The sequence below is a fragment of the Coffea arabica genome, chromosome 5c (genome assembly GCF_036785885.1).
Source record: "Coffea arabica cultivar ET-39 chromosome 5c, Coffea Arabica ET-39 HiFi, whole genome shotgun sequence".
In the NCBI taxonomy this organism is placed as follows: Eukaryota; Viridiplantae; Streptophyta; class Magnoliopsida; order Gentianales; family Rubiaceae; genus Coffea; species Coffea arabica.
Window position 1 is genome coordinate 437,501 of NC_092319.1, and position 12,921 is coordinate 450,421.

The 12,921-nt window shown below is 38.5% G+C and overlaps 2 protein-coding genes across 2 annotated transcripts in view; both read left to right on the top strand.

Annotated features, from left to right (window-relative positions):
• Positions 1-824, top strand: part of LOC140007651 (uncharacterized) — a 16,724-nt gene extending 15,900 nt beyond the window's left edge. The window contains exons 17-18 of the mRNA XM_072050574.1: positions 49-174; positions 574-824. Of these exons, the coding sequence (XP_071906675.1) occupies positions 49-174; positions 574-824 (377 nt within the window). The remainder of the gene's footprint in view (positions 1-48; positions 175-573) is intronic.
• Positions 825-4,585: 3,761 nt separating this feature from the next.
• LOC140007583 (probable cytokinin riboside 5'-monophosphate phosphoribohydrolase LOGL10) lies at positions 4,586-6,565 on the top strand. The gene is made up of 7 exons (XM_072050341.1): positions 4,586-4,747; positions 4,920-5,017; positions 5,172-5,202; positions 5,337-5,436; positions 5,593-5,663; positions 5,861-6,004; positions 6,196-6,565. Exons 1-7 carry the CDS (start codon positions 4,622-4,624, stop codon positions 6,292-6,294), a joined length of 669 nt encoding a protein of 222 aa, XP_071906442.1. The 5' UTR covers positions 4,586-4,621; the 3' UTR covers positions 6,295-6,565.
• The last annotated feature ends 6,356 nt before the right edge of the window (positions 6,566-12,921 follow it).

The following is a 12,921-nucleotide window of genomic DNA, read 5'->3' on the forward strand; positions in this document are numbered from 1 at the left end:
AGCCGCCTTAGCATGGCTTTCTTCAATTTCTTTCTTTCGCGACTGTAGCCGGAGAAATTGTTTGCTGCTCCAGCTGCACTGCTGTCGGCGATGCCTACTCGTCTTCGGAAAGCCGATTGAAGGTCATGCAGATGGTCTTTGGCGAACAAGAGAACATCCCTGGTGTTGCCGCAAGTTTCCAACATTCTCAGGGATGCTTCTGAAACCTCGTGAACCCATTTCTCTTGTTTATGCCCAGCAATTGCCCTTATGGTGATTGGCGAGTGAAGCGAGTCATTAGCCGAATCGTGCAAGTCTCTAAGAGCAAGAAAATTCAGGCGTGCCATTTCGCAAGCAGATGGAATTAATTAACCAATTAGACCCCCACTGAGGTCTGAAGATTGTACTAATTAATTAAGCACTCATCATCAATCCTTCCTAGAATTAGCAACTTATACAGCTTAGCTCAGGCGATCTAGTTTTCTGAAAAGAAACAGCTGGTAGCCAATTGAGGTGATTAGATCTCCTGCAGCCAGGAAAAGGACAGAGGAAGCGTCCTTCCTCCGTACTCCTAATTTGTCGTACGCATACTAGGAACAGCTGCAGTATCAAATGTCGTCTGGAGGAAACTTCCAACGCCGTTGAATGGATTAGTTGTTGGTGGATTTGGGTCAAAACATAAGCGGCTCTGCCAGCCTGTGTCAAGCGTTGCCATGCAGCAGACCAGACGACCTGGTGTCTGCAAATCTAATGTGCCTATTAGCTATTACAACTGTATAATATATCACATCACGGCTTCGTTTTCTACCACATACGACATAAAATCTTGGATTCAAGAACCTTAGAGTCGGCGCCTCCTCCAACAGGAAACTAGATGTACCGTTCTGGTGGAAACTAGATAATTGTTCCTTTTCATATAGTCACCTGTTCCTTTTCATGTAGGAGGAGAAGAGCCTACTTGTATACTTTGAAATTAAGGACAGCTTAAAGAAGTGAAGTGCTTTCTGCACAAGATGGATGTATATGCAAAACATCTTATGATTTCAGGCGGCATTAAGGATTTGATTCTTTGACCTAATGCCTTGACTCCACGATTGTGCACCCCCCTATACGATTTTGTGTGTTAGGTCCGGTTTCATCCTATTTCTAGATTGTATTTGGTATACAGTCTCATTACATTATATTCTTCTTGTGAAATATTTTGTTTGTACCTATAGCTTTTTTCACGAAGACAACAGTAATATGCACACCTAATATAAGTAAATAAATATAAGTGTGAGAACAAGGCCTCTATGGGCAACGCCTGTGGAGGAGTGCTAGGCTTTGGAGAGGTTAAATGGGCCTAATCGAGATGGGACCTGGCTGATTGAGCCCATTCTCATGAAAACCATATAAATACTGTTGATCTAATCTCGACCTATATTTAATTTGGGTCTAAAAACTTTTCCCAGTCGAACTAAAGCTTAGATTTAGTTGGGGCCCTGATTATGAGAGTGCGATCCAGCAAAAGAGTTGGCTAAAATTACTTCGGTGCAATTTTCATTTTCCATGTGTTGGTATGATGCATCATTCGGCGGCCAGAGAATTGTGGACTTAAAACAGGAGCATTCGATTCAAAAACAAAAAAGACGTTGAATCATCTCCCCGTCACATTTTCAAGGTCCCCAGCTTCGGCAGAAGCCCCACGCCAACTTCCATCTTGCTCCTCAATCGATCCAGCCTCCTCCCACCCCACGTCAAGAAGACTCTTTTCTCCCTCCAACGACCACCCATAATAATATACTAATGCCTGGGAAAATTGTCAACATCTGCACTGCACGTGTAACATTTTCCATTTAACTCTATGTCTCATGAATTGTCGCTATAGTAACCGAAAGATGCTTCACCATAAACTCTCTCTCTCTCTTCGGTGTACGCTATGTATGATGATGAACCGCCACTCAAGTACGTCGGCTCATTTTGCAAAACAGTTGGATAAGTGATTAGCGCTCTCTCTCTCTCTCTCTCTCTTCATTCATGGAATCTATGATAATGATAGAAGATATATGACACGCATCACACATACGTCAAATATGAGAAATAAACAAAGCATTTAGATAATGATTTATATTTTTTTGTCAGAGACGACAACTATTGTATAATTTATACATTCTAAATTAGAGGGGAGGGGGCCTAAAGAAGCTGTGTTTCGGGCTTTCAGGTACATAGATCTTACTAGATTAAGGGAGTGCTTTAGCACATTCTTTGAATTTTTTTTTAACTACAGATAAGATTTGAACCCCCACCTACAATTCAACGAGGGACTTAAAACCAAGCTCAATGGTTGATGATGATTTAGGTTTACAGCACTGTTTGCGTTTTAAGATGACAAGATGCCTTTTCAAAATTTACTGAGTAGTACTACTTTTGAACAAATTTGAATACAACGCGTGTGTCAGACATCTCAACTTGTTCTCATAGAAAAATTTTTATAATGAGTGTGTTTGGATTGTAAGTTATTTGAAATATTTTTACTGTAGCACTTTTTGTGATGTGATGTATGTGAGATAAAAAGATAATTGGGAAGATAAAAAGGTGTATTGAAAATTGTAATGGTGATGTCAGCAAATATATTTGGCCAAATAATTGGTAATGTTACAACACCATGTAACAATTGTATTAAAAGCCAAATCCCCTCCTCCTTCTTCCTTTCTTTCTTAAATGCTCGGTTTTCATTCCTCACTTCTCTTGTTCGGAATTTTAAAAAAAAAAAAATTTAAGTGAGAGCGAAACCCTCCCCCTCCCCCCCCCCCCCCCCCCCAAAAAAAGTAGGGTCCCACCTTACCGACTAAAATTCTTATCTTTATTAAGGTCCTAAATGAATGAAGTTCATATGTACTTTGATGCTAACACGTTCTTTCTTCTGCTGTTGATATTGAACTGAGAGTCATTTTCTGATGCAGCTACATAGTTACTATATTGTATACGGAAGGAACCGGCTACGAGTCACAAGTATTTTTGACCCATTGCTATTGGATTGGTTTAGGAGACGTGAAAGTTGATATCTACACGTAGTCATAGACGTGACCCTTTGTCGACGAATTTCAGTTAAACATTCGAGTCAAAAGCAATAGCAAGCAAAAGCAGGTCAGTAAGTTCAGGCGAGGAATACAAACAACCACCGCGGGTTAGAAAATGCCTTTGATATGATACCATAGAAAGATTGATCGTAGAAACTTTTACAAATCGCCCGTCAATACAACTTTAGATTGATAATGGGATTCGATCACACGATATTTTTTTTGTGAGAAAATAACCTATACTTAAAAAATTCACATTTAAGTGGTTTACTTCCAAAAAAAAATTCAGGCGGGTGTGTTGTGCGTTCGTTTCATCCGATGGTGGTTTAGCCCCCTCCGAGTTATCCCCGAACCTCCTTAGGTCTGTCTTCTCCGCCTTAGTGTAGAATAGATTAGGTCATACAACTGTTGTCATCTCTGAAAAAAAAAATTGACCTATACTTCTTTACATCGATGGTCACAATAAATCACAAATCAACGGTGTGCGTTTGCAAAGGGATCGAATTAATGTTGATGTGTGTTTGGGAATATTTTGTTATTTATACTCGTACCATTTGTTATATTATATAGTCTAACATATGAAAACTATATAGTAATAAAAATAATAGTAGGAATACAAATAACAAAAAGGAGAGTGCAAATAACATTTTTCTATTTATATTGCAATTGCAGTAACAAACTGTCTATTCTAACTAATGTTGTGGGAATATTGAATAGCAGTAGAGGCTCAAGCCCAACTACCTATGACATGTCTATGGCTAAAATTTGAACACATTAGCTCGTGCAGGAGTAGAGCTTTAGCCGTTTATGAGAATTCACGGCAACAAAATATAAACATGGATTTTGTGCTTTCAGCATTAACCAAGACAGTGTATAGAAGTTGAAATTTTAGCATACATGTAGATTGCAAAATTTTACTACAATGATTAATTAGTCTTAAAAGTGATTACCACTACAATATCATATTTAGAAGGTGAAATTGATGTCTTAAATTTTAATGGGTCCCGACTCCCAAATTCCAATTTAGCCGGAAAGGAAAGAAAGACGATGGAGTAATAAAAAAGAAAAAGAAAAAGTAGAAAGTGGAAATTATCCGGCAAAGGAATCCACGTGGCAATAGCAATTCCAGCATTCATCCAATCATGATTCGTTCATTCTGCTTCCGGCGGGTCCCATTTGTGGATGTTGTTCCGCGTGTTCCTTTTTGGTACCGCCTGGTGAGTGGAGACCTATGCCTGGGTGGGGAGCCACCCCAAACGGACCCTCCTCCCCCAAACGCCCAAAAAAAAAAAAAAAAAAAAAAGAGAGAGAGAGACTAAAATTAATGTACTTTATATCCCTTTCTTGACCATATATACGTACACACAAGAGACATAAAGTCACCAAAAAAAAAACGCATAAATACAGGACCATACAATGCATCCTTTAGTCTTTAAATCCATACCCCCAAAAAAAAAAAAAAAAAAAAGCCACAAGGCATATACATGTATGTATGTATGTATATATATATATATATATATACAGAGAGAGAGAGAGAGAGAGAGAGAGAGAGAGAAAAGCCTAAAAGGAGTATTACTAGCTAGATGAGATTTATGGAGGATGAGGAAGCAGCCAAGTCAAGGTTCAGGAGCGTTTGTGTGTTTTGCGGAAGCAGTTCTGGCAAGAGGAATTGCTACAGAGATGCTGCTCTTGAATTAGGCCAGGAACTGGTATACTACTGCCCCACTTCCATAAAGATTCCTCTGATATTTTATGTCTACTTACAGGATATACTCCACCCGCCACTACTACATGGGAATGAATGAATGAATGAGAATCGTAAACAAAGATTTGACATCAAATTTTTTGGGGGTTTTCTTTCTTTTCTGCTTTATTGTGTAGGTGGCAAGAAGGCTGGACTTAGTTTACGGTGGAGGGAGCGTCGGCTTAATGGGATTAGTATCTCAGGAGGTCCATCGTGGTGGGAGACACGTCTTGGGGTATTTAGCTCAGATAGACTCGAAACCTCAAAACAAATTTTTCTCGTCATGTACAGATAGATAGATGTCTAGATTCATTCTCTCCTTGCTGGGTTGGCCGTTTGCTGACTTGATTCTCATTGTTTCTCTACTTGTTGTTTTGTTCGTCCTCAAGAGTCATCCCAAAGACCCTGATGTGCAAAGAGGTGAGTCAATTTCTTGGACCAATAAACAATTATTACAGTACTCCAATTTGGCATCTGATTTCAATTAGTTCATCATGCATCATCATGCTTTTGATCCATTGCTTATTAACCATCTGAATCTGTTTATGCATCAGATAACTGGTGAAACGGTGGGGGAGGTACGACCTGTAGCAAACATGCACCAAAGAAAAGCAGAAATGGCCCGCCAATCTGACTGTTTCATTGCCCTACCGGGTACGTACTACTCAGGAATTCTGAAATGCTGCTAGCTAAGCTAAGACTCTTACTACAACTGTCTTTTCTCTTTCTTTTTAATCAAGTCTTGTAACTCAGTGCTCATGATGAGAACCCTTTTAACAATTCACATACATATATATATATGATGATTAGGTGGATATGGAACACTGGAGGAGCTATTGGAAGTCATCACATGGGCCCAGCTAGGGATTCATGACAAGCCTGTAAGCACATACTATATAACACTACTGTATTTTTGGTTTGGCCAAATCTGGACTCCCACCTTCTATCATTTTCTTTCCCTTCTTCAACTCCGTCATGGCCTATATTATATGCTTAGCTGCCACTCAATATTGCTAAACTATTTCGATTAGCATCGTGGAGCTGGTTTATAACCCGACATATGTTCATATGATAATAGGTGGGATTGCTAAATGTGGAGGGCTACTACAACAACCTACTAACCTTCATAGACAAGGCTGTTGAAGATGGTTTTATCAAACCTTCGCAGCGCCACATTATTGTCTCTGCCCCAAACGCTAAGGAGCTTCTTCAAAAACTGGAGGTACGTACCAAAAGCCTTGCTTTTCCAACCTGTGGCCTTGTAATAGAGGAGCAGCGTAGCATATATAAATAATTACTCAATTGTGTAGACCCGAGGTTTGTGATACATACATACATACATATATATATATATATATATATATAGGGGTTCATGGTTTTTTTTTTTTTTATTATTATGCTGTGATGGGTTAGGAGTACGTGCCCGTACATGATGAAGTGGTGGCCAAGGCACGGTGGGAGGTTGAACAAGTGGAGCTCAACGCATCTTTGCAGTCTGAATTGGCTCGTTAGCTAGCTGTGGCTACAAAAGACAAAAATTACTTGTCTGGCATTTTTTAGCTTCGATCTCTTTCATGGGTTTCTTTTTTTTTTTTTGCCCCCTGAAAATAGCTGTTACTCAATCTACGTTTGCTCCTCCTCAAAATTGTATTTATTGCGAAGAATTGGTACAAAGAAGAGGAGAAAGCTAGGTTGTGATTTAGGTTGTTTGCTGTTTCTTTGCGAAAAAAAAAAGAAAGAAAGAGGAAAAAAAAAAAGAAAAGAAATCTCATCTTCTTTCCTATACTGTTGTGTGCTAGAAAACCAAGTCAAATGGACCTGCAGGAATCACAAAATACAGCAGCTAGCTAGTCTTTCATTGTCCCCAAAAAATTCCGTCTCTGCGTGTCTTGTGCCCGTGGCTTCAGGCTAAATGGTTATACCTTCCGGTTGATTCGGACAAGGAAAATATTCCAATCAAATGTGGAGTTAAACTATTTATTAAGCAGTAGTGTTAGTCGAGCCGAAATACGGTGAAATAAGAACCCTCAGATACGGTAAAGCATTTCTTTCCCTAACAAAAATATTCGGAGGAAGCCTAGTAGTAGCCGGGACTAAATACTGAAAATAATTAATCCGATGAGTACTATGAGGTTGACGGCTTGACCAGAAGTTGACCATCGTTATCCCCAGTAACCGCCCAAAAAGCAACCAAGAAGAGGTCTAAGAAATAAGACCCCGACGGATTGTTCGGGTGGTCGTGTAGCCTAGTTAGGGCGAGACGGTATGGATTCGATCCCGAGTTCAGCAAATTCAGCATAATTTTTTGAGGATCGGTGGGATTCGTTCTCCTCGGGGTTGAGGGACTAGTCGGGTGTAAGTCCGGACACTCCCAACTGAATGAGAAAAAAAAAAAAAAAAAAGGCCGAAGAAATAAATAGAGAAGGGTAGGCAAACCGGTAACTAAAAGCCTAAATAGTAGTAAAAGGGATGGTGCTGTAAATTATAAAATCAGGTTGTGGGTTGGGTGCAAGGATTACAGGATAAGTTGGTGATAATTTGACAAAGGGTTTTGGAATTCAAGGAGTCACGATGAGAGTGTGAGACTGATGCGTGGCCCAAATCAGTGAACAATCCATCCGTCAACCCAAATTCAAACCCATAAAAAGAGATGCTACAAGAACTAAAAAAGAAATGTCCGAAATCTTGTGGCATGGCCAGGGTCCGAAAAGCCTATCAATCATTAATTGATTCGTTGCAATGCGTTTGCCAGAGTTTCCCTTCCCTTCGGATGAGTCGAATGGCCCTCTAGACTAGAAAATCCACACTGGTTTTTAGCAGAAAAATGGTTTGGCTTGAAAGTCGAAACTTCCCTTTCTGTTCCTTTCTTGATTCCATTCAGTTGCATGTAAAAGTCTGATTAAAAGAAAGTTGCTCAATGTTGTGTTTGGATTGTATTTTTCTGAATTTTTTTTGTAAAAAATTACTGTAATGATTTGATACATATGAGGAAAAAAAACGATAAAAAAATACGTTCATAAAAAACGTAGCAATTTTTCGACAAAAAATGACTGTTCAAACTTTTTTTCTTTTGCCCTTTTAAGGGTGCAACTCCCAATTCGTGAAGACATCTTTTTTTGTACCGACAGAGTACCCAATACCCACCATCAGGCATGATCGAAAGCCACGCTGAAATCAGCAATCTGCACTTTGGGCCTGCATTTTCAACATAAGTAGATAACGTCCCACCAGCATTCAGCCAAAACTTTCGTCGTCCTCTCACGTGCCCGGCATGTGGATTGGAAGTATCATGTTGTTCGCGCATCGCGCGTCAGCTTCCCATCTGGTTTCGCCAGCCAGTGTCCCATGTGACCGTCCGTCCTTCTTTCTATGCGTCTGCTGCATTTGCTTTCTTCCCGCTCCCTTCTCTCTCCAACTGCATTTACTTCTCCCCACAATGTTGCTCTGCCACTTACCCGCATGCTCTGGAGCCTGCTGCAACATTTTGTTGAGCTCTGGTATTCGGTTCTCCCAAGCCCATAGCCTTCTTACCGGCCAAGGAGCTGCCACCTTCGCTGTCGGCTGCATCGGTACAGATCTTGTGCCGTTCGTTGGCCTCTCCTCCTCTTTTGTTGTAAGCTCTCTTCTTTGTCTTTTATTTTCCTTTCCAGTGAGGTCCGATCCTCTCTTCAAGTTTCCTCTGTTCATTTTTTTTCCCTGGCGTTCCTATTTTTTTCCCTTGTCCGGTGACGTGCAGCTTTCTGTTTTTTTGCTCGGTCACTGTCTTCTTTCCGCCCAAGGAGGTGCCATCTTCGCTGTTGGTTGCAGCTGTCCGGATCTTCTTCCATTCGTTTGGATCTCTTCCTCTTCCTTCGTTGTAATCTGTCCAGTCAGCTTCAGTCCTTGCTACAAGTTTCCTTCTTTCTTTTTTTTTTTTTTTTTTTTGCCTGGAATTCGTATGTTTTGACGCCATCATCGCCGACCTTCAGTCCCAGCTTCAGTCCCTCGATGCCTCCCTTTCCGACGCTTCCGACAAACTCACCCTCGCTGACCAAGAAAAGGTCCGATTCTTATAACCAACCCGACCAAGTGAGCACTAATAAAAAAAAAAAGGAAAGCCTGCCAGTCTATATTTTTACAATGAAAGAGAAATCCATGACCCGTATCAGTTTTCCTATGCCTCGCTCTCCCTTTTTTTCTTTTTTTGTCAATTTAATCTATATCTCAAGAAAGACATGGAAAATTAGGTTCATGCTTCTGAATATCATTGATAAGCTCTCTGTGTTCGTAGAAAATTCAGCCCAACTCTTTGTGCCCGTTTGTCTAACCTCCTTTCCTTGCTTAAGCATGTCACTCATCATGAATATGAAGTCGAAACAGCAAATGGAAGAACAATTACAAAAAAAGGAAAACCAAAAGTACTGTAATGTTTGCGGTATGTAATTTTGATTTCTGATCAGTATGCATTGTCGTAGGGGAACGATTCTTTATGTGTATATTTCTTGGTTATGTGTAATTGTCTCTATTACTACAGGACCCAGGCAGACATAAAAAACTAGAGACACCAAAAGTTGTTACACCTAGAGCTGTTACTAAGGTAATTAAACAATGAACTAGGATAAATTTTCCTTCTCAGTGTCATCATGCTGGTTGTTTTAGCTTTTGATCTTTTGTGGAGTGTCAGTCATGTCTCACCCAACAAGAAGTAGGATTTTTGCCTATTTTTGATGAATGGGGTGTACTAGACAGACAATAATCGTGGTCACAAAATTCTCTTACCTTGAAATGGTGTTACTCTTATTCATATCATTTAGGATTAAGTTGTGATTACTAATAGATTAATGCAATGAAACAGAGCAATTGGTTAACCTGAGCAAGGTAAAGTAGAAACAAGGAGAAATTTAACTGTATGTGATGAAGTTTGTCTCTGTACACTGCAAGATGCCTTGTGATTACGGTCACATATAATTTTATGTTATGTGTGCTGACATTTGTGATTGGAATTTCATGATAGGGAACAAAGGGACAAGTTCATACAAATTCATCTAATATAGGTGATCTGTTTTCAGAAGGATCTCTGAATCCTTATGCAGATGATCCCTATGCATTTGATTAGAGGTATCCCCGTTTCATGTTAGTTCTATTTGAATTGCAGTACTTTAATTAATGTGCAGTTGACCTTTCCTGTATTGGGTTAATAGTTCACGTACTCGGGTGCAAGATTTACTCCATAAACTAGACAATTATTTTTATTTTTTTTGCTACTGGAAATGGAATGGGACAGCTTTTGATTGTTAAACATTTTCCTTTTTATTAAGTATGAAGTGTTTGGGTCGACTGTGAAGAAGCCAGTGCAAAAAAAAAAAAAAAAAGGATTTGTCTACAAAAAAGGTTGCTTCTACCCACTGATTATTCTATAAGATTTATTGCATGCATTGTTTTCTATGTCCTGAGCTACATTAGACGAGGAAACTTTTTTAAACGTTTAGCTTGTTCAATATTGATTAGGTATAATGCTATGAGATCATTTTGGTAAATCTGCAGTCTGGCATGAATACTAAATGTTCAGTTGTTCTTGATACTGCTAAGGAGCTGTTTCTCTTAGTTAAGTTGTTTGTAGTATCAAATCACTGCTGCATCTGGATTTTGGCAGGAACTGTATCATGCAATAGAAGGCTTTGCAAATGGAGGATGAAACTTTTTAATTCTAGACATTTTAGCACACAAAAAATGTACATTGCAACTGTAATAATGTTCCTTCATTGATAAACAAGAATTAAATGTTTGCATGTGTCTGAAATGCGAAATTGCCTGTTTTCGTGGCTCCAAAACTCTTATCTGGAAGTTTGATTGCTATAATAACACAGAGCTCTTGTTAAAGATGTATGGCCAATATTGCATTCCCCTCTGCATCTTGATTTTTTGTGAAAAGAAATTATGTTGATTTTTCGTGTCACTTTTGTTTGTGCCTCCAATCTTTTACCCCAACGGTATCGTGCCACGTGAGAAAACTAAAATCAATTGAGGGTGTCTTGTCAACATATAAGACTATTTGTATACCTTGGTTGAGGTCAGGGAATGTATGATTTCCCTAGGTGCATCGTGGATTTGTTATTAGTTATTAGTTTTTAAAAACTCTATGTATTCCTTGGTTTCCTTTTTTTTGGTGGTTAATGTTATTTTTGTTATAGAGCATGGATCTGGCTCACTTTTCATGATGATACTGGGTGTGTAAATGTTATTGCATTAGGTGTCGAAGCTAAGAAGCTGATTGGTGTTAGCGCGCTTGACATGTTTGAGGCTGCTGACGATGAGGTTATGTGTTGCTCTATTCTCATGCATAGATACCTGAACTTGGAGATTGTTCAACTATGTAGCCAGGTCATTTGGATTTGTCATTAATGAACTTTCTTTTATGCAATTTAAATGGTCTGATTTGTGTACATGGATTCTTGAATTGCCACTTTATTTCGATTCAACCTTTTTGCAGACCTTTAAGTTGTACCATCGTGTGGCTTGTCGAATTGAACTGACCAGGCTCCTATGCTATTTTAAGCGTTCATCCGATGTGATCAACAAAGTGACATGCACTAAATACGCTGTTGTTGCTTGCTACCCAGTTTAGAGAGGTTGTTTTTGGATGCTTATTTCTTGTGCTATCTTGTCAGCTCGTGAACTTCTTTGAGCTTGTAGTGGCGTCGGTATTAGTTTTGAGGCTTATATGCTATTGATACTAATAGCATTTAGTGGTTCTGTTCTTTTTAAAAAATTTTCTTTGGGATGCTTTGTTATGCTGCCAGCTCAGAGCCTTTCTTCTTGGGCTGAGTTCTTAGGCAGCAGTAGTATTTGGAATAGTGATATGTAGACTATAGACCACATGTTTGTTACTTAGACGATTCATTCACTGGACAATTACTAAACTTTGTTTTGTTTCTGCGTTTCTAAAGCCTAGATCTTTGTATAGTTCTTTAGCCTTTGGAGTTTTAAGCAACAAACATTCCTTCTGTCCTAGCTGTTACTTTTGTTATTCCAACTTATTACATCTAATAAAGTCAATGTCCTTTTTATTTTCAAAATTATATACCTGCTACATATGTTTTATGGGCATCCATAATAAATTATCACCGCGCAGGGCGCGGTTCATGCCTCCTAGTACAAGAAGAAAACGATAATGCAGCGGTTCCATTGTGGTAAGGAGATTAGCTTCAATTTTGAACATTTTAGACAAATTGTTATCCATTTATAAACACTTTTTTTTATAAAAAAATCATTTTCTAAACCTCCAATTTTTTTACCCTTAAAAAACCTCATCATATTTTACCCACAAAACCACTCGTAAATATCCTTAACCATTGTAACTACCCAAATAACTTGAACCTTGTGAAAGAAATAATAATAAGCCAAAATATTTTGATGATAAGTTTATAGTTCATGTCAAGAAAAAAAATTTTATGTTGTTTTTATACTAGTTTCTATAGATAACGAACTTTGTCCCAATTCGATTTGTCCACGTTTCAGGCTGTGCATAATATTTGAATTTAAACACAATATAGAAATTATAATAAAATATATTTTTATTTATTTCAGTTTTTTTTAAAAATTAATGGGTAATAACTTTCCTTGTGAAATGATTGTAAATGAAAATCCGTACAAAATATAACAACCATATGTATTTATAAAGATGATATACTAAATCTATTTCTTGTTCACCTTAAACACCAATTGGAAAACGGGCCTCGTTTGGATTGCTTGTTTCCGTCGGAAAATATTGTCGTTTTTCGTGATCACATTTTCCTATCACCTTTTTCCCTCACATATATCAAATCACTACAGTAATTTTTCCATGAAAAATGACGGAAAATGCAATCCAAACACAACTAGTGTTTACTGTTTAGGCAGCAAATTGAAAGATAAATAGTCCTTGATTACTTGAAGTCCTGAATTATCTTATTTGCCATAATTTGTACGCCTTCTATTCCCCAGCACTCGAGCTCAATGTCTCCGCCTCAACATCAAGATCAAATCCCTCTTGTGTGATAGTGAAAAAAATACACTAATTCAATGGCCATTTTTAATCCATATACTATTAGTGAGGTCAAAGTGGTCAACATGGATATTCTTTACACATCCCGTTTTAACAATTATGTTATTAAATTCGAA

Bases quoted from the DNA above. Each gene is read 5' to 3' on its own strand.
- LOC140007583 (XM_072050341.1), top strand. From the start codon at position 4,622: ATGAGATTTATGGAGGATGAGGAAGCAGCCAAGTCAAGGTTCAGGAGC. The intron at 4,748-4,919 runs GTATACTACTGC...TTTATTGTGTAG, and splicing joins TTGAATTAGGCCAGGAACTG to GTGGCAAGAAGGCTGGACTT. The intron at 5,437-5,592 runs GTACGTACTACT...TATGATGATTAG, and splicing joins CTGTTTCATTGCCCTACCGG to GTGGATATGGAACACTGGAG.